This window comes from Somniosus microcephalus, chromosome 4 (genome assembly GCF_052327205.1).
Source record: "Somniosus microcephalus isolate GS21.2 chromosome 4, FLI_Smic_1.0, whole genome shotgun sequence".
Classification (NCBI taxonomy): Eukaryota; Metazoa; Chordata; class Chondrichthyes; order Squaliformes; family Somniosidae; genus Somniosus; species Somniosus microcephalus.
Genome location: NC_140990.1, coordinates 314,299,761 through 314,321,267, shown reverse-complemented (window position 1 = coordinate 314,321,267; position 21,507 = coordinate 314,299,761). Strand labels below are relative to the sequence as shown.

General features: G+C 52.1%; 1 protein-coding gene across 5 annotated transcripts in view; it reads left to right on the top strand.

Moving 5' to 3' along the window:
- Window positions 1–3,975: 3,975 nt before the first annotated feature.
- LOC147120616 (obscurin-like protein 1) overlaps window positions 3,976–21,507 on the top strand; it is a 159,840-nt gene continuing 142,308 nt past the window's right edge. For all 5 annotated transcript variants that reach the window (XM_085986751.1, XM_085986749.1, XM_085986752.1 and 2 more), the window contains exons 1-3: window positions 3,976–4,201; window positions 11,742–12,902; window positions 18,385–18,654. In XM_085986751.1, coding sequence (XP_085842877.1) covers window positions 11,798–12,902; window positions 18,385–18,654 — 1,375 coding nt within the window. In that variant the 5' untranslated portion in view covers window positions 3,976–4,201; window positions 11,742–11,797. The remainder of the gene's footprint in view (window positions 4,202–11,741; window positions 12,903–18,384; window positions 18,655–21,507) is intronic.

Here is a 21,507-nt window from a genome sequence, read left to right as displayed (position 1 = left end):
GCTCAGCGTTATCTCGGCTGGGAAGCAGAAGGCGCTATCTGTGGAATTTATTGTTTTGGACCCAGGCAGTGGAGAAAACAGCCATCCCGGCGACTGAAACTCAACCAAAGCCAAAAATCTCACAGACACAGAAGGGCAAAGCAACACTTCACGGGAACTTAAACACCTCCACGGAGCTGGCGGGGGAGCAGGGGGTGTTAGGATTGTCGACTCTTTTAGTCACCTCACACCTTTCTATGGCCTTTCACATCCTGGCCCTCCCCCTCCCCTTTTGCTATTCGCAGATGGGGAGAGAGCAGGGCAGTGGGATTTGTTTTGGATTGATACAGGACAGTCACAGAAAGACTTGCATTTCTATAGCGCCTTTCACCACCTCAGGACATCCCAAAGTGCTTTACAGCCAATGAAGTACTTTTTGAAGTGTAGTCGCTGTTGTAATGTGGGGAACGCGGCAGCCAATTTGCGCACAGCAAGCTCCCACAAGCAGCAATGTGATAATGACCAGATACAGGAAACTCTCGTTTAAACGGCACCTAAATATCCAGAATTCTCTATTAACCGGCAAAATTCTCACTCCGAAAACAGCACCTCAATAACCGGCAATGTTGCCGAGTCCGAGTCCGAGTCTCCCGCGGTGGCCGAGTTAGTCAGTGGGGTTAGTTCTCCAAACTGCCACTACTCGGCTTCTTGGCGCTGTCGGAAGTCCGAACACCTCAATAACAGGAGTCCGACTCTCCCGCGCTGCCGGTATTTCCGATCTGCCATTTTTCTATTTACTGTATAAGTTTTGTTTTACTGTTAAGTAATTAAAGAGTTATGGATTACCCTCAACTGGCAGAACTGTACTTAATCAAGCATCTTCCACCATCCATTTAACACAACATTCTGTAGGTGAGTACCCAATTATACTGCACATTTCTGATTTTTTTATTTTTCTTTGTTAAAAATAGCCTCAGTAGATAACCCTCTCCGTCATCCGGAATTTTTAATCAACCGGCACCATCCCGGTCCCGTCGGTGCCGGATACCAAGGAGATTCCTGTATTCCATTTTAGCGGTGTTGGTTGAGTGGAAATTATTGTCCCAGGACACCGGGGATAACTCCCCCTGCTCTTCTTCGAAATAGTGGCCGTGGGATCTTTTACGCCCACCCGAAAGGGCAGACGGGGCCTCGGTTTAACGTCTCATCCGAAAGACGGCACCTCCCACAGTGCAGCACTCCCTCAGTACTGGCACTGGGAGAGTCAGCCTGGATTATGTGCTCAAGTCCCATTGAGTGGGACTCGAACCCACGACCTTCTAACTCAAAGGCGAGAGAGAGAGTGCTGCCCACTGAGCCACAGTTACAGGCCGGGTCGTGCACTTATCAGACTGTCCCTTTAAGGGCGGCTTGTTTGGCCGCGCGCGTCCGGCTGAGGTCCATCGCCGCCCTGTTTCACAAAGGGGCCTGAACCAAACATTAAGGCCCCAAGTTCGCTTTGGCAACGGGGCCTAACTTCACGTTCAGTCGGATCCTCTGGATGACCGACGGGCGCTCTAACCAGTACGGGGTAGATGCATGGCAGATGCAGTATAATGTGGATAAATGTGAGGTTATCCAGTTTGGTGGCAAAAACAGGAAGACAGATTATTATCTGAACGGCAATAGATTGGGAGAAGGGGAAGTGCAACGAGACCTGGGTGTCCTTGTGCACCAGTCGCTGAAGGTAAGCATGCAGGTGCAACAGGCAGTTAAGAAGGCAAATGGTATGTTGGCCTTCATAGCGAGAGGATTTGAGTACAGGAGCAAGGATGTCTTGCTGCAGTTGTACAGGGCCTTGGTGAGACCACACCTTGAGTATTGTGTGCAGTTTTGGTCGCCTTATCTGAGGAAGGATGTTCTTGCCATGGAGGGAGTGCAGCGAAGATTCTCCAGACTGATACCTGGGATGGCAGGAATGACGTATGAAGAGAGATTGGGTCGATTGGGCTTATATTCGCTAGAGTTTAGAAGAATGAGAGGGGATCGCGTTGAAGCTTATAAAATTCTAACAGGACTAGACAGACTAGATGCAGGAAGGATGTTCCCGATGGCGGGGGAGTCCAGAACTAGGGGTCACAGTCTAAAGATAAGAGGTAAGCCATTTAGGACTGAGATAAGGAGGAATTTCTTCACCCAGAGAGTGGTGAACCTGTCGAATTCTCTACCACTGAAGGCAGTTGAGGCCAATTCAGTAAATATATTCAAGGAGTTTGATATATTTCTTAAGGCTAAAGGGATCAAGGGATATGGGGAGAAAGCAGGGACAGGGTACTGAATTTGGATGATCAGCCATGATCTCATTAAATGGCGGAGCAGGCTCGAGGGGCTGAATGGCCTACTCCTGCTCCTATCTTCTATGTTTCTATGTTTCTATGGGTGCGTCGCGCTCCCAGCGTACAGAGCCAGCCCGTGCGCGCCGCACCCAATATTGGTCCCTGCAGCGCCCGCTTCTCACCCGAACGAGCGCCCGTTGCCCAATCGGATATCTAGGCCGCAACTTTGAAAAAAAAGTTCTGCTGGTGAGCGATGCCACAAAGATGCCAGCTGATATTTGCAGTGCAGTGACATCATCGGGAGAGATCAGCACCTTGGTTGCTCAAAGATAAATGTCTTTATATATAGAGAGGATTGAGCGCCGAGTCTTGCTGTAATCACACAGCGGCGTCAGTGGGAATGCACGGCATGCCTGATGGGAACATTCAAGAAAGCATCGGCTAAATACGAGAACTTTCCCTGAGAGGGCGGTCGCTGCGTGTTGTTAGTGTGTCGGGGCGGGGGCAGGGTGTGAAACCCTCACACAGAGTGGAACAACAGGGAAGACCTGGGAGTGAGGGCACAGCCATTGAAAAATAAAAGAAAAGAAAGTATTAGTATTTCTACAGGGCCTTGCAGGACCTCAGAACGCCCCAAAGCGCTTTACAGCCAATGAAGTGTAGTCACTGTTGTAATGTAGGAAACACGGCGGCCAATTTGCGCACAGCAAGCTCCCACAAACAGCAATGAGATAATGACCGGATCATCTAGGCTGGCTCTGCCAGTGCCAGTACTGAGGGAGTGCTGCACTGTCGGCGGTGCCGTCTTTCCAATGCGATGTTAAATCCCACTGCATTGTTTCAAAGAAGAGCAGGGGGGAGTTCTCCCCGGTGTCCTGGGGCCAATATTTATCCCTCGCTATAAAACAGATTGGTTGTGATCACATTGCTGTCTGTGGGAGCTTGCTGTGCGCTAATTGGCTGCCGCCTTTCCTACATCACAACAGTGACCGCACTTCGAAAAATGTGCTTCATTGGCTGTAAAGCACTTTGGGACGTCCTGAGGTGGTGAAAGGCGCTATGGAAATGCAAGTTCTCTATCGCTCTCTCACACACAACTGCTACCGTCCTGGCTCTCACTCTAGCCTGCAGGAGTGGTGCGTGTCGAGCCCAATCAGTGCTTCCTCACTTCTGTTCAGCTGCTTTGTATTAAATGTCAAAGGCAGTTCAGATTCTTCTAATTCTATCCACCTCCCCCAACCCCCACCCCCCGCCACCCACCTCCCTCCCTTGCTTGGGTCATAGCAGTGGCTGAGATAGCACAAATCCTTCTGCCCCACCACTTAGACACGGACACACACACCTCGCTTTCCTCATGGGATAGCTAATTCCGATCTCCCAGCACAGCTCAGATAAGGGCCTTTGAATTCTTGTACAGGATATGCAGTCGCTCGTCCCCCCGCCCCGCCGCACTCCACAGACAACTTACTATTCATAGGCTGGCCAGTCAATGGACGGTGGCCTCCTTTGCTCCCTACTCCCCGCCCCCTCACCCCCTCCCCACACTCCAGCCCTTATCGGTGTTGCCATGTCATGACGACAGGGAGTATTTTAGGACTAAAAGACAGCTGGACAAGCACTGGCCTCCTCAAGACAACGAGCTGGCGAGCAGCACAGGGGGACAGAGAGAGGCTCGGAAGGGCTGAGGGGGGGGAAAGGGTGGGCACGGAATTTGAAATAGACTTGCTGGGAGAAAGGAGGGGGGCTGTTACGAGGCGGACAGGATTACTCGCTGTACCACTGAGATTCATGGAGAGGCTAGCTTAGGAAATAAGCCTCACGGTGGGACTTTAGGGATGCTCTGAGGGAAACCTCTTCACAGGACGAGCAAGCAGACCAACACGCCCGAACCCTCAGCATACTGACTGGTAAGTAAAAATATCCGGAATAATTTAATGCGCGTATTCTGTGCTGGACAAATGAGCAGCTGTGAAGTAAGTGCCTTAAGAGGGTATTGGAATGTGCAATAGGGATATCAAACTGCATAAAGAGGCTGTGTAGAGTATCAGAGTGTGTAATGAGAAAAAAGAAGAAAGTCTTGCATTTATACAACGCTTTTTACGACCACCGGACGTCCCAAAGCGCTTTACAGTCAATGAAGTACTTTTTTTTGGAGTGTAGTCACTGTTGTAATGTAGGAAACGCAGCAGCCAATTTGTGCCCAGCAAGCTCCCACAAACAGCAATGTGACAATGACCAGATCATCCGTTTTTAGTGATTTGGTTGAGGGATAAATATTGGCCGCAGAACACCGGGGAGAACTCCCCTGCTCTTTTTCGAAATAGTGTAATGGGATCTTTTACATCCACCTGAGAGGGCAGATGGGGCCTCGGTTTAACGTCTCATCCGAAAGACGGCACCTCCGACAGTGCAGCACTCCCTCAGTACTGCACTGGAGTGTCAGCCGAGACTTTTGTGCTCAAGCCTCATGGAGTGGGACTGCGAACCCACGACCTTCTGACTCAGAGGCGAGAGTGCTGCCCACTGAGCCACGGGATCAGAGTGTCTTAAGAGGGTATTGGAATGTGTAATCGGGATATGCGTAAAGAGACTGTGTGGAGTATCAGAGTGCGCAATGAGGAGGTGTCAAAGCTACATTCAACGAGGGTCACAGGATCGTGAGGATGTCCTCGACACGATGTCTGATTGCTGGGGGGTCGGTGGAATGTATGATTGCACCCACGAGAATAAGCTTCGACTGAGGAAGTGGGGAATGGGAAAATTAGGTTAGAGCAATGTGGATCAGTCGTCACTGTCAACAGGTTTCAACTAATATCAGTGACGCCTGCATACCAGTTGAGTGCCAGCGTTGAGATCCAAAGCGGATTCTTGTCTGGGCAATGTCAGACTGTTAGCTCAGTTCGTGCTCTTCTGTTGCCTGAGGTGGTGAAGGCTTTGGGAGCTGAACTGCACAGACAACAGCAACAACAAAACTTGTATTTATATAGCACCTTTAACGTAGTAAAACATCCCAAGGTGCTTCACAGGAACGATTATCAAACAAAATTTGACACCGAGCCACATGATACTAAAATCGGCTGTGTGGTTGATAATGAAGAAGAAAGATGTAGACTGCAGGAAGATATCAATGAACTGGTCAGGTGGGCAGAACAGTGGCAAATGGAATTCAATCCAGAGAAGTGTGAGGTAATGCATTTGGGGAGGGCTAACAAGGCAAGGGAATCTTCTTCTTCTTAGGCAGTCCCTCGGAACCGAAGATGACTTGCTTCCACATTAAAAATGAGTTCTCAGGTGACTGATGAGCCCAATGCGGGACCTACAGTCTCTGTCACAGGTGGGGCAGACGGTGGTTGAAGGGGCGGGTGGGTGGGGTGCTTGGGTTGACGTGCGCTCCTTCCGCTGTTTGCGCTTGGCTTCCGCTTGCTCGCGGCGAAGAGACTCGAGGTATTCGCGCCTTCCCGGATGCTTCCCCGTGAATACACAATAAATGGCAGGACACTGAGAAGTGTAGAGGATCAGAGGGACCTTGGAGTGCATGTCCACAGATCCCTGAAGGTAGCAGGACAGGTAGATAAGGTGGTTAAGAAGGCATACGGGATACTTTCCTTTATTAGTCGAGACATAGAATATAAGAGCAGGGAGGTTATGCTTGAACTGTATAAAACACTAGTTAGGCCGCAGCTAGAATACTGCGTGCAGTTCTGGTCACCACATTACAGGAAGGATGTGATTGCACTAGAGAGGTGTTGTGTCTGTGTATAATAAGACACAGACTGCAGGAAAAACGGTACAACAGGTGTTTACTGAATGAGGGTTACTCTAGAACTAACTGTACAGATCACTACTCAGGGTTTATATACAGGTGTGGTCACTGCCGGTACTACAGTATACAGGAGCTGTAAAAAGTAGTTCTCTCCCTTAAAGGTACATACATTACAAGAGGGTACAGAGGAGATTTATGAGGATGTTGCCTGGGCTGGAGAATTTTAGCTATGAGGAAAGATTGGATAGGCTGGGGTTGTTTTCTTTGGAACAGAGGAGGCTGAGGGGAGACCTAATGGAGGTGTATAAAATGATGAGGGGCCTAGATAGAGTGGATAGGAAGGACCTATTTCCCTTAGCAGAAGGGTCAATAACCAGGGGGCATAGATTTAAAGTAATTGGTGGAAGGTTTAGAGGAGATTTGAGGGAAATTTCTTCACCCAGAGGGTTGTGGGGGTCTGGAACTCACTGCCTGAAAGGGTGGTAGAGGCAGAAACCCTAACCACATTTTAAAAGTACTTGGATATGCATTTGAAGTGCCGTAACCTACAGGGCTACGGACCAAGAGCTGGGAAGTGGGATTAGGCTGGATGGCTCTTTGTTGGCCGGCGCGGACACGATGGGCCGAAATGGCCTCCTTCCGTGCTGTAAATTTCTATGATTCTATGATATAAGGAGATATTAAGGCAGAGATCAAAGAGGTAGGTTTTAAGGTGCATCTTAAAGGAGGAGAGAGAGGCGGAGAGGTTTAGGGAGGGAATTCCAGAGCTTAGGGCCCAGGCAGCTGAAGGCACGGCCGCCAATGGTGGAGCGATTATAATTGGGGATGCGCAAGAGGCCAGAATTGGAGGAGCGCAGAGACCTTGGAGGGTTGTAGGGCTGGAGGAGGATACAGAGATAGGGAGGGGGCGAGGCCCCAGGAAATCTGGAACACTCTCCCTTCAAAGGCTGCTGAAGCTGGGGGTCAGTTGAAAATTTCATAACTGAAGATTGATAGATTTTTTAGGGGTAAGGGTAGCCAGGGATATGGAGCTAAGGCGGGTAGATGGAGTTAAGGTACAGATCAGCCGTGATCCGATTAAACGATGGAACAGGCTCGAGGGACTGAATGGCCTCCTCCTCCTATGTTCCTATGACCGTAAGCTCACGTGTTGTACTGTCAATCTGTGCTGGGTTAGCTTGACCTCGGCTGGGGCAGAGGTAAAGGGGGCCCCAGTCAACCCCAGTGTGCCCAGAGTTGGGAGGGGAAGATTAGCCAAGGTCCACGCATCTGATCTCCATGGACCTTTGCGGGTGAATGGACATTGAGTGAGGACAGGATCAAGCTTGGCACTGGTGGCCCCAACACAGTCACAAATTTACAGCACCGAAACAGGCCATTCGGCCCAACTGGTCCGTGCCGGTGTTTATGCTCCACACGAGCCTCCTCCCACCCCTCTTCATCTCACCCCATCACCATATCCTTCTATTCCTTTCTCCCTCATGTGTTTATCGAGCTTCCCGTTAAATGTATCTCTGCTATTCGCCTCAACCACTCCCTGTGGTAGCGAGTTCCACATTCTCACCACTCTCTGGGTAAAGAAGTTGCTCCTGAATTCCCTATTGGATTTATTAGTGACTATCTTATATTGATGGCCCCTGGTTCTGGTCTCCCCCACAAGTGGAAACATCTTCTCTACATCCACCTTATTGAACCCTTTCATAATTTTAAAGACCTCGATCAGGTCTCCCCTCAGCCTTCTCTTTTCTAGAGAAAAGAGCCCCAGCCTGCTCAGTCTTTCCTGATAGTTATAGGGGGAGAAACTCGGTATCGCCCCGTTTGGGGCGCAATTATCGGCCGGGCGCAAAATTTAGCGCCTGCGCTAATTATCGCCTCCGACTGCAAACTTGGCTTCTATCGCCCCTGGAGGTGATTGGAGCGCTAAATCAGGTGCTACACACCTGTCTTAAGGCGCTAACGCCGAGGAGCGAGGCGCTACGTCAGAGCGCTGGCGAAGTTCATGTAATGTCAGTCAGCAATGGAACACAGACACGCTGGCGCCGGCCAGTTCTTAAAGGGGAGGGTCGATCTAGCTCTCCATCCACATCCTGCCCATTGCAGCCTTGAATCTCGGCCTGGAGAGACCTGTACATCAAATCTGCTGGAAAGAACAATGGAGAGGCCCAGGGAAAGAGCTCAGAGTGCAGCCCCCATAGTCTCTTCTAAATCGATGCAAGGAAGGTCAAATCAAAATGAACCTGCAGAGTGCTGCTCAGTACCCAAGACTCCTTCACACAGCGTTGAATCTCTCCAGAAGTCTCTCTCTCTCAGAATGTGTGGTGCAAAAATGTCACCGACAAAAAAGGCAGGAAGCGGTCGCCTTTAAATAGCGCTCCCCCAGTCCCTTCCCAACTGCATAACGCTCCCCTCAACCTGTCGTTGCTAGCGGCAGGCGGTAAGGCAGGGGGCGCCACTCAATATCCGGTCTGGGGTGCTACCGGGGCGTTGCACGTTTGACTGACGTCATGATCTGCGGGCGCAGGAGATCGTGGCGGTAGTGTTTAGCGCCGCAGCAAAAACTCTGGTCAATTTCGCGAGCTGTGCAAACATCGTCGCGCCCGGGCGCTAGTTGCTTTGCGCCCCATTAGCGCCCTCTTAAGGCACTAACGGGAGGCGTAAAGCAACCGAATTTTTCCCCCATAATCTCTCACTCCTGGTATCATCCTTGTAAATCTATTTTGCAGCATCCCCCATGCCTCAATATCCTTATTGCTTCGCACATGAAACCTGGCAACTTCTTTTATATTCATTCTCGGGATGTGGGTGTCGCTGGCAAGGCCAGCATTTATTGCCCATCCCTAATTGCCCTCGAGAAGGTGATGGTGAGCCGCCTTCTTGAACCGCTGCAGTCCGTGTGGTGAAGGTACTCCCACAGTGCTGTTAGGGAGGGAGTTCCAGGATTTCGACCCAGTGACGATGAAGGATCGGCGATATACTTCTAAGTCAGGATGGTGTGTGACTTGGAGGGGAACTTGGAGCTGGTGGTGTTCCCATGCGCCTGCTGCCCTTGTCCTACTAGATGGAAGAGATCGCGGGTTTGGGAGGTGCTGCTGAAGAAGCCTTAGCGAGTTGCTGCAGTGCATCTTGTAGATGGTGCACACTGCAGCCACGGTGCGCCGGTGGTGGAGGGAGTGGATGTTTAAGGTGGTGGATGGGGTGCCAATCAAGCGGGCTGCTTTGTCCTACATAGAAACATAGAAACATAGAAGATAGGAGCAGGAGTAGGCCATTTGGCCCCTCGAGCCTGCTCCGCCATTCAATGCAATCATGGCTGATCATCTAAATTCAGTACCCTGTCCCTGCTTTCTCCCCATATCCCTTGATCCCTTTAGCCTTAAGAAATATATCCAACTCCTTCTTGAATATATTTAATGAATTGGCCTCCACTGCCTTCTGTGGTAGAGAATTCCACAGGTTCACCACTCTCTGGGTGAAGAAATTCCTCCTCATCTCTGCCCTAAATGGCTTACCCCTTATCCTTAGACTGTGACCCCGGTTCTGGACTCCCCGACCATCGGGAACATCCTTCCTGCATCTAGTCTGTCCAGTCCTGTCAGAATTGTATAAGTTTGAATGAGATCCCCTCTCATTCTTCTAAGCTCCAGCGAGTACAAGCCCAATCGACCCAATCTCTCCTCATACGTCATTCCTGCCATCCCAGGTATCAGCCTGGTGAATCTTTGCTGCACTCCCTCCATGGCAAGAACATCCTTCCTCAGATAAGGCGACCAAAACTGCACACAATACTCCTGGATGGTGTCAAGCTTCTTGAGTGTTGTTGGAGCTGCACTCATCCAGGCAAGTGGAGAGTATTCCATCACACTCCTGACTTGTGCCTTGCAGATGGTGGAAAGGCTTTGGGGAGTCAGGAGGTGCGATATAACTGTCGGTTCTTTCTTTTTCTTTTTTGATGGTGTTGACTTCATGGCGAGGGCACCGGTCACCCCCCACTCCTCCCCCACCTCCTCCTCGCAACCGGCCCCCCTCCTCCCCGCCCCCGCTCCCCCCCACCCCCCGTGGCTAAGATAGATAACGATGAGGAACGGGAACTCTGGCTGATTTCCCCCTTTCCCTGGCACGGGGGACGGGGTGAGGGATGTGAGGGTCCCGACCATTGCTTCAGCTGAGACTCGCCCACTCAATACAGACCAGGAGTTGAACCTGGGACCATCCCGGCCTGTCGGACTCCATTACTGTTACATCAATGCGGATTAATCATAGAATCATACTGACATGAATCAGTCATTCATGAAAAAAAAGACTTATGAAATAATACTGAGCGGCCTGCGGGTGGCGCTGTCCAGGGAGAGTATAAATACTCGGGCATGGGCTCAGCTTGCGCAGGACATTCTTAACAGGAACTAGTGAAGGACACAACTAGACCTCCATGTTGTAAAACAGTTGATTAAAGCTTTGTTTAACGCTTAGACCAAGTGCCTAGTAGTTTTCTTACGTCACATACAGCACAGAAGCAGGCCATTCGGCCCATCGTGCTGGCGCCGGCTTTTACGCAAAGATCAGTCGCAGTGATGGAATTAAGTGAGTCCCACCATAACTGTTGTCCTGTAGCGTCACCTGCTGTCTGAGAAATGAAACACCTGAACCATTCGTAACTAACCTCGCCTTTACCGAGTGTTTGAAAAGATGGAGAGGTTCACGTGCAGGCTTATGCGAGAGACACCACGTCCAGTTCAGATCACAAAGGTGTCCTTCTGTTAGACACTGGGTTACGCTGTACACAAGGTTAAATAGTGGCCAGTAGATGTCAGCTGTGGCTCAGTGGGCCGCACACTCTTGCCTCTGAGTCAGAAGGTCGTGGGTTCAAGTCCCACTCACGAGACTTGAGCAAAAATATCCAGGCTGACACTCCCAGTGCGGTGCTGAGGGAGGGCCGCACTGTCGGAGGTGCCGTCTTTCGGATGAGATGTTAAACCGAGGCCCTGTTTGCTCTCTCGGGTGGACGTAAAAGATCCCACGGCACTATTTCAAAGAAGAACAGGGGAGTTATCTCCGGTGTCCTGGGCCAATATTTATCCCTCAGCCAACATAGCAAAAACAGATTATCTGGTCATTATCACATTGCTGTTTGTGGGAGCTTGCTGTGCGCAAATTGGCTGCCGCGTTTCCCACATTACAACAGTAACTCCACTTCAAAAATACTTCATTGGATGTAAAGCTCTTTGAGACATCTGGTGGTCGTGAAAGGCGCTATATAAATGCAAGTCTTTCATTCTTTCAGTACAGGCAACACCTGTAGACATAAGACACTCAGACCCCCAATGGGAGTGACCAGCAAGAATATCTAAGGCAAGACCCGAAACTTGTAGAATCATAGAATGATACAGCACAGAAGGAGGCCATTCGGCCCATCGTGCCTGTGCCGGCTCTTTGAAAGAGCTCTCCAATTAGTCCCACTCCCCCCTGCTCTTTCCCCACAGTCCTGTGAATTTCTCCCCTTCAAGTATTTATCCAATTCCCTTTTGAAAGTTACTATTGAATCTGCTTCCACCGCCCTTTCAGACAGCGTGTTCCAGATCACAACAACTCGCCGCGTAAAAAAAAATTCTCCTCGTCTCCCCTCTGGTTCTTTTACCGATTATTGTTAGAAAAAGGTGTTAAATTTGTTGTACTTTGACTATTTTTAGGTGGATGCCCAAAGGAGGCTCACTCTGTCACCGCGGCCCTTAAGTATTCTTCACCGATGGATGTGTTTGGTGGAGCTCCAAGATTCCTGGCGTACCCCAGGACGTTTACCGTGCCAAATGGGGCTGACGCAGTCCTCAAGTGCCAGATTGCAGGAGACCCTAAACCGACGGTGATCTGGGAGAGGGACAAGGCTCAGATCTCCCCTTCCGGCCGCTACCGGTTCCTGGAGGACGGGAACGTCTACAACCTGGTGGTCTCGCAGGCGCGGCTGGAGGACAGCGGGCAGTACATCTGCAAGGCCAAGAACGGGGTGGGGGAGACCTACGCCGCTGCCACCCTCCGGGTGGAGGAGGGGGACGGGAGCTCCGAGAACAAGCCGGCCTTCCTGGTCAAGCCCACCTCGGCCAGGGTGGTCCGAGGAGACAACGTCGCCTTCAATGGCCAGCTGGCCGGAAGTCCGATGCCCTCGGTGACGTGGGAGAAGGACGGCAAGAAGCTGGGCGAGATCTTCGAGAGCGCGCACTTCAGCACAGGCCAGGAGGGCGAGGGGTGGCACCACCTGAAGATCTTCAACGCCCGGATGCCCGACGCCGGCGTCTACCTCTGCAAGGCGCGCAACGCCTACGGCGAGGCCATGGCGGCAGCCGTCCTCCTGGTGGACCCCGGCGCATGCACCAACGAGGCGGTCCCCACCCCTGCCTCCGCCGCCACCACCACCGCCAGTCACCCCTGCGCCAACGGCGTCCAGGACGGCGAGGGGCCGGATGGCCGCCGGCGTCACCACGAGCCGCACTGCGAGAGGAGGCACCGGAGCCGCCACCGCAACCCGCACGAGCTTGAGCCGGACTCCAAGAGCGCACGGCGGAAAGTGGCCAGCGGCGACTCGCCCCGGCTCGCCAAGGTCAAAGTGTTCTCCGTGACGGAAGGCAAGCATGCCAAGTTCCGCTGCTACGTCACCGGGAAGCCCAAGCCGGAGATCATCTGGCGGAAGGACGGCAGGCTGATTGCCCCTGATAGGCGTCACCTCCTGTACGAGGACAGGGAGGGCTACTTCATCCTCAAGGTGCTCTACTGCAAGCAACTGGACCATGGGCTTTATGCGTGTTCAGCCTCCAATGCAGCTGGTCAGACGCTCAGCTCAGTACTGCTCAACGTCAAAGGTACCCGACTTAATACTCCTTCAATAATAAAAACAGCCAATGCTGGAGATACGCAGCAGGCCAGGCAGCATCCGTGGAGAGAGAAACAGAGTTAACGTTTCAGGTCGATGACCCTTTCGTCAGAACTGGAAAAAAAGCAGGAGATGGAACAGGTTTATAAGCAAGTGTAGGGGTTGGGAAAGGGGGGAGGGGAGGAAAGAACAAAAGGGAAGTGACATGAATCAGTCATTCATGAAAGAAAGACTTATGAAATAATACTGAGCGGCCTACGGGTGGCGCTGTCCAGGGAGAGTATAAATACTCGGGCACGGGCCCAGCTTGCGCAGGACATTCTTAACAGGAACTAGTGAAGGACACAACTAGACCTCCATGTTGTAAAACAGTTGATTAAAGCTTTGTTTAACGCTTAGACCAAGTGCCTAGTAGTTTTCTTATGTCAGGAAGGTCTGTGATAGGATGAAAGGCGGAAGAGGTTAAGAGACATTACGAGATATTCAAGGCAAGAGGAGATGGTAATGGGGCAGGTTAAGAAACAAAGGATGGCTCTAGATGAAGTGTAAATTGTGCTGGCAGAGTGAAAGACAGCTGCCATGTGGGAGAGAAGAAAAAAAGACACAGACAAAAAGTGTGGATAAAAAAATATATCTATGATAGGGGCCGAGGTTATGATCTGAAATTGTTGAACTCTATGTGGAGTCCGGAAGGCTGTAAAGTGCCTAATCGAAAGATGAGGTGCTGTTCCTCGAGCTTACGCTGAGCTTCATTGGAACAGTGTAAGAGGCCGAGGACGGTGAGGTCTGAGTGGGAGTGGAGCGGAGAATTAAAGTGACAGGCAACCGGAAGCTCGGGGTCACCCTTACGGACTGAACGGAGGTGTTCCGTAAAGCAGTCACCCAATCTGCGTTTGGTCTCCCCAATGGAGAGGAGACCGCATCGTGAGCAGCGAATACAGTATATTAAATTGCAAGAATTACAAGTAAATCGCTGTTTCACCTGGAAGGGGTGTTTGGGGCCCTGGACAGTGGGAAGGGAGGAGGTAAAAGGGCATGTGTTGCATCTCCTGCGCTTGCACAGGAAGGTGCCGGGCGAAGGGGAAGGGGTTTTGGCGGTGATAGAGGAGTGGACCAGGGTGTCGCGGGGGGAGCAGTCCATTTGGAATGCTGAAAGGGGAGGTGAGGGGAAGATGTGTTTGGTGGTGGGATCATACTGGAGGTGGCGGAAATGGCGGAGAATGATCCATTAAATGTGGAGGCTGGTGGGGTGAAAGGTGAGGACAAGGGGAACCCTATCGTGGTTCCGGGAGGGAGGGGCAGGGGTGAGAGTAGAAGTGCGGGAAATAGAACGGACACGGTCAAGGGCCATGTCAACCACAGTAGAGGGGAATCCTCGGTTGAGGAAAAAGGAAGACATGTCGGAAGCACTGGTATGGAAGGTGGCATCGTCAGAGCAGATGCGGTGGAGACAGAGAAACTGGGAGAATGGAATGGAGTCCTTACAGGAGGCGGGGTGGGAGGAAGTGTAGTCCAGGTAGCTGTGGGAGTCAGTGGGCTTGTAGTGAATGTTGGTCAATAACCTATCCCCAGAGATGGAGACAGAGAAGTCGAGGAAGGGAAGGGAAGAGTCGGAGATGGACCATGTGAAGGTGAGGGAAGGGTGGAAATTGGAAACAAATGAAATTTTCTAGTTCAGGGCGAGAGCAGGAAATGGCACCGATACAGTCATCAATGTACCGGAAAAAGAGGTGAGGGAGGGGACCCGAGTAGGACTGGAACAAAGAATGTTCCACATAACCCACGAAAAGGCAGGCATAGCTAGGACCAATGTGGGTTCCCATAGCAACACTTTTAATTTGGAGGAAATGAGTGGAGTCAAAGGAGAAGTTGTTCAATGTGAGAACAAGTTCAGCCAGGCGGAGGAGGGTGGTGGTGGATGGGGACTGGTTGGGCCTCTGTTCAAGGAAGAAGCGGAGCGCCCGAAGGCCGTCCTGTGAAGCGCCTTGGGACGTTTTACTACGTTAAAGGCGCTAGATAAATACATTGTTGTTGTTGAAGAGAACACAAGCCCGGTGGTGAGCCTGCGCTGCACCCCCTCCAAGGCCAATGTATCCGTCCTGAGGTGAGGTGAATGGCGGACTCCAGCTGGGGCCTGACCAGAGCTTTGTACAACATCTGGGTGAAGAAATTCCTCCTCATCTCTGTCCTAAATAGCTTACCCCTTATCCTTAGACTGTGACCCCTGGTTCTGGACTCCCCGACCATTGGGAACATCCTCCCTGCATCTAGTCTGTCCAGTCCTGCCAGAATTTTATAAGTTTCAGTGAGATCCCCTCTCATTCTTCTAAACTTCAGCGAGTACAAGCCCAATCGACCCAGAGAGTGGTGAACCTGTGAAATTCTCTACCCCAGAAGGCAGTTGAGGCCAACTTATTAAATATATTCAAGAAGGAATTAGATATATTTCTTAAGGCTAAAGGGATCAAGGGATATGGGGAGAAAGCAGGGACAGTGTACTGAATTTGGATGATCAGCCATGATCTCATTAAATGGCGGAACAGGCTTGAGGGGCCGAATGGCCTACTCCTGCTCCTATGTTTCTATGTTTCTATGTTTCAATCGACCCAATCTCTCCTCATACGTCATTCCTGCCATCCCAGGTATCAGCCTGGTGAATCTTCGCTGCACTCCCTCCATGGCAAGAACATCCTTCCTCAGATAAGGCGACCAAAACTGCACACAATACTCTGAGTGGGCAATAAGGTGGCAGATGGAGTATAATGTGGGGAAATGTGAGGTTATTCACTTTGGTAGGAAGAATCGAAAAACAGAAAGGAAGGAGTAAAAAAAAACCTATTAAATGTTGGTGTTCAGAGAGATTTAGGTGTCCTCGTACAGGAAATGCAGAAAGTTAGCACTTAGGTACAGCAAGCAATTAGGAAGGCAAATAGCATGTTGGCCTTTATTGCTAGAGGGTTGGAGTATAAGAGTAAAGAAGTCTTGCTACAATTGTACAGGGCTCTGGTGAGACCACACCTGGAGTACTGTGCACAGTTTTGGTCTCCTTATTTAAGGAAGGACATAGAGGCGGTGCAACGAAGGTTCACTAGATTGATTCCTGGGATGAGAGGGTTGTCTTATGAGGAGAGATTGAGTAGGAGAAAAGATGCCTCATTTAATCCCGTCCTGAGGAGGGAGAGGTGGACCTACTCCTTGAATCGCCTCAGTCCCCGCGGGGACGATATACTGCCAAAGTGGCGATAATCACATCGTTTCTCATCTCTGAAGCACCCTGGCAATGTTTACTATGTTAATGGTACTGAGCAAATATAAGTTGTTGTTACAAAGACATCATTAGCTATTCATAAATCTAAATTCTTATTATAAAGACCTCGTTTGCTGCCAATAAATATAAGTTGTTATGAAAGTAAGCTGTGAGGAGGACATGAAGGGCAGGATTTTCATTGGGCCGTGGAGGTGGGATTGGAGGCGTGTGGGGGGTTAAAATCCTGAAATCGGGGGGCACGAACCCATCCCGCCCCCAACCCGCCTCCATGCCAGTTTCAAAGGAGGTGGGTACCCGACCCACACTGGGACCCGCCTTCCCGAGGCGGGAAGGGGATTAGTGCCAATTAATTGCCTGTTAACAGGTAGTTAACAGGCAGTTTTTAGCCTAATCCCTATTTTCATTCTTGAAGTGTGGGATTCCCGATGGCTCCAAACCACGCCAAGTTAGCGAGGCGGACCGTCGGGCTGAAGGGCTTGGAGGGGTCGAGATGTCCGGTGTTCAGGTGAGTGATGGGTGCATGAGTGCAGAGGTAAGTGTGTTTGGTGTGTGTAAAGTGTTTAAAGAAGTTTTACTTACCTTTACAGCCTTCCTTCCTTCAGGTCTCAGGAGTCCCTCATCTCACCGGCACAGAAAGCAGAATGGCTGCGATCTGTCAAAAATTGCAGCATTCAGCTTTCTGTTCCGGAGAGATCTCTAAATCATCCTGAGAGGAATGAATTAACCTGGAGTACAGATTGTCAGTGTTTGACAGCTTCAAACAGCTGTCAAACGCTGATATTTCATCTGTCAAAAGCACTTGACAGATGAAATATCAACCTGTGATGTCACCTGTTGCCGGGTGGCCCTTAATTGGCCTGCTGAGTCCGCTGGGCGGGCTCAACAAGGTCAATCAAGTGAAAATCGCGTGGGTTGGTTACAACTCGATGGAGGCGGGACTACAACCCTGAACATTGTAGTCCTGCCTCCTACCCGATTCCTCAATGAAAATCCAGCCCAAAGAGTCTGCAATGAGATATAGACAGGCTAAGTGAGTGGGCAGTAAGGTGGCAGATGGAGTATAATGTGGGGAAATGTGAGGTTATTCACTTTGGTAGGAAGAATAGAAAAACAGAAAGAAAGGAGTAAAAAAAAACGATTAAATGTTGGTGTTCAGAGAGATTTAGGTGTCCTCGTACAGGAAACGCAGAAAGTTAGCACTTAGGTACAGCAAGCAATTAGGAAGGCAAATGGTATATTGGCCTTTATTGCAAGGGGGTTGGAGTATAAGAGTGAGGAAGTCTTGCTACTATTGTACAGGGCTCTGGTGAGACCACACCTGGAGTACTGTGCACAGTTTTGGCCTCCTTATCTAAGGAAGGATATACTTGCCTTGGAGGCGGTGCAACGAAGGTTCACTAGATTGATTCCTGGGATGAGAGGGTTGTCCTATGAGGAGAGATTGAGTAGACTAGGCCTATACTCTCTGGAGTTTAGAAGAATGAGAGGTGATCTCATTTAAACAAACAAAATTCTTACAGGGTTTGACAGGGTAGATGCAGGGAGGATGTTTCCCCCTGGCTGGGGAGTCTAGAACCAGGGGTCACAGTCTCAGAATAAAGGGGTCAGCCATTTGGGACTGAGATGGGGAGAAATTCCTTCACTCAGAGGGTGGTGAATCTTTGGAATTCTCTACCCCAGAGGGCTGTGGAGGCTCAGTCGTTGAGTATATTCAAGACAGAGATTAATAGATATTAGGTCACGGACCATCATCAAAGACCCTACCCACCCCAGCCACAGTTTGTTCGCCCCCCTGCCATCTGGGAGACGCTACAGATGCATTCGCACCCGAACGACCAGATTTAGGAACAGCTTCTTTCCCAGGGCTGTCATCCTATTGAACTCTGCAAATAAACTCTAAAGCCTGCACATCTGCCAATGCACTTTATTATGTTTATGTTTATGTTACAAGTCAAATGAATGTTAAATGTCTTAATCAAAATGTACACTCTCGGGAGCCGCAAGCTTACATTTCGTTGTACTGCACTTGTGCACTAACAATGACAATAAAGTTGATTATGAAAGTAGAGATGAGAGTAGAAGATCAGCCATGATCTTATTGAATGGCGGAGCAGGCTCGAGGGGCCAAGTGGCCGACTCCTGCTCCTATTTCTTATGTTCTTATAAAGAACTTGTTAGCTATTCCTCTTTATCTCCTCTCCAGAACCTCACATCAAGTTTAAGAGCCAGTTGCAAGATGTCGAGGTTAACGAGAGGGAGCAGGCCATCCTGGAGTGTGAGGTCCCAGGTGACTCCGTCCCAGCCTTCTGGTACCTTGAAGACCGCAAGTTACAGCCCAGCGCCAAGTACATCATCGAGCAGCAGGGGTCACTGCGCCGGCTCACCATCAAGGACATAACCATGGATGATGACGGCATTTACCTTTGCGAGATGAAAGATGGTGGCAGGAGCATTGCCGAGGTAGCGGTAAAAGGTGAGAGGCTGGAAGCCAGTGGAGCGCGTGCATCCTCTCCATTGGCAAGTGTGTTGGAGGCGTGGGGAGAGTGCAAAGCTGGGGGAAAATCCAGCCACCTGTACCCACCGTTCAAAGGATTAGTATTACACGGGTGGAGGCCTCCACTTACTGAAGGAGCGCTGCACTGTCGGAGGGGCAGTACTGAGGGAGCGCTGCACTGTCGGAGGGGCAGTACTGAGGGAGCGCTGCACTGTCGGAGGGGCAGTACTGAAGGAGTGCTGCACTGTCGGAGGGGCAGTACTGAGGGAGCGCTGCACTGTCGGAGGGGCAGTACTGAGGGAGTGCTGCACTGTCGAAAGGTCAGTACTGAGGGAGCGCTGCACTGTCGGAGGGGCAGTACTGAGGGAGTGCTGCACTGACGGAGAGGCAGTACTGAGGGAGCGCTGCACTGTTGGAGGGGCAGTACTGAGGGAGCGCTGCACTGTCGGGGGGACAGTACCGAGGGAGCGCTGCACCATTGGAGGGGCAGTACTGAGGGAGCGTTACACTGTTGCGGCAGTACTGAGGGAGAACTGCACTGTTGGCGGGGCAGTACTGAGGGATGTGCTGCACTGTCGGGGCAGTACTGAGGGAATGCTGCACTGTCAGAGGGGCAGGACTGAGGTAGCGCTGCACTGTCGGAGGGGCAGTACTGAGGGAGCGCCGCACTGTCGGAGCGGCAGTACTGAGGGAGTGATGCACTGTCGGAGGGGCAGTATCGACTGAGCGCCGCAGTGTCGTAGAGGCAGTACTGAGGGAGCGCCGCGCTGTCGGAGGGGCAGTGCTGAGGGAGCGCCGCACTGTCGGAGGGGCAGTGCTGAGGGAGCGCCGCACTGTCGGAGGGGCAGTACTGAGGGAGCGCTGCACTGTCGGAGGGTCAGTACTGAGTGAGCGCCGCACTGTCGGAGGGGCAGTGCTGAGGGAGGGCCGCATTGTCAGATGGGCGGTACCGAGGGAGCGCTGCACTGTCGGAGGGGCAGTACTGAGGGACAGCTGCACTGTTGGGGCAGTACTGAGGGAGTGCTGCACTGACGGAGAGGCAGTACTGAGGGAGCGCTGCACTGTCGGAGTGGCAGTACTGAGGGAGTGCTGCACTGTCGGAGGGGCAGTACTGAGGGAGCGCTATACTGTCGGAGGGGTAGTACTAAGGGAGTGCTATACTGTCGGAGGGGCAGTACTGAGGGAGCGCTGCACTGTTGGAGGGGCAGTACTGAGGGAGTGCTGCACTGTCGGGGGGACAGTACCGAGGGAGCGCTGCACCATTGGAGGGGCAGTACTGAGGGAGCGTTACACTGTTGCGGCAGTACTGAGGGAGAACTGCACTGTTGGCGGGGCAGTACTGAGGGATGTGCTGCACTGTCGGGGCAGTACTGAGGGAATGCTGCACTGTCAGAGGGGCAGGACTGAGGTAGCGCTGCACTGTCGGAGGGGCAGTACTGAGGGAGCGCTGCACTGTCGGAGCGGCAGTACTGAGGGAGTGATGCACTGTCGGAGGGGCAGTATCGACTGAGCGCCGCAGTGTCGTAGAGGCAGTACTGAGGGAGCGCCGCGCTGTCGGAGGGGCAGTGCTGAGGGAGCGCCGCACTGTCGGAGGGGCAGTGCTGAGGGAGCGCCGCACTGTCGGAGGGGCAGTACTGAGGGAGCGCTGCACTGTCGGAGGGTCAGTACTGAGTGAGCGCCGCACTGTCGGAGGGGCAGTGCTGAGGGAGGGCCGCATTGTCAGATGGGCGGTACCGAGGGAGCGCTGCACTGTCGGAGGGGCAGTACTGAGGGACAGCTGCACTGTTGGGGCAGTACTGAGGGAGCATTGCACTGTTGGCGAGGCAGTACTGAGGGAGCGCTGCACTGTCGGAGGGGCAGTACTGAGGGAGTGCTGCACTGTCGGAGGGGCAGTACTGAGGGAACGCTGCACTGTCGCAGAGGCAGTACTGAGGGAGCGCTGCACTGTCAGAGGGGCAGTACTGAGGAAGCACTGCACTGTCGGAGCGGCAGTACTGAGGGAGTGCTATACTGTCGGAGGGGCAGTACTGAGGGAGCGCTGCTTTATCAGAGGGGCAGTACTGAGGGAGCGCAGCACTGTCAGGGAGGCGGTAAAGGGAGCTCTGCACTGTCGGATGGACAGTACTGAGGGAGTGCTGCACTGTCGGTTGGTCAATGCTAAGGGAGCGCTGCACTGTCGGAGGGGCAGTACTGGGGGCGCGCTGCACTGTTGGAGTGGCAGTACTCGGGGAGCGCTGCATTGTTGAAGGGGCTGTATTGAGGAAGCGCTGCACTGTTGGGGCAGTACTGAGGGAGTGCTGCACTGTCGGATGGGCATTATTAAGGGAGCGCTGCACTGTCGGAGGGACAGTACCAAGGGAGCGCTGCACTGTCAGAGCAGCAGTACTGAGGGAGTGCTATACTGTCGGAGGGGCAGTACTGAGGGAGCGTTGCACTGTCGGAGGGGCAGTACTGAGGGAATGCTGCACTGTCAGAGGGGCGTTACTGAGGGAGCACTGCACTGTCGGAGGGGCAGTACTGAGGGAGTGATGCACTGTCGGAGGGGCAGTACTGAGGGAGCGCTGCACTGTCGGAGGGGCAGTACTGAGGGAGCACCGCACTGTCGGAGGGGCAGTGCTGAGTGAGGGCCGCACTGTCAGATGGGCGGTACTGAGGGAGCGCCGCACTGTTGGAGGGGCAGTACTGAGGGAGCGCTGCACTGTCGGAGGGGCAGTACTGAGGGAGCGCTGCACTCTCGGAGGGGCAGTACTGAGGGAGCGCTGCACTGTTAGAGGGACAGTACCGAGGAAGTGCTGCACTGTTGGAGGGGCAGTACCGAGGGAGCGCTGCACT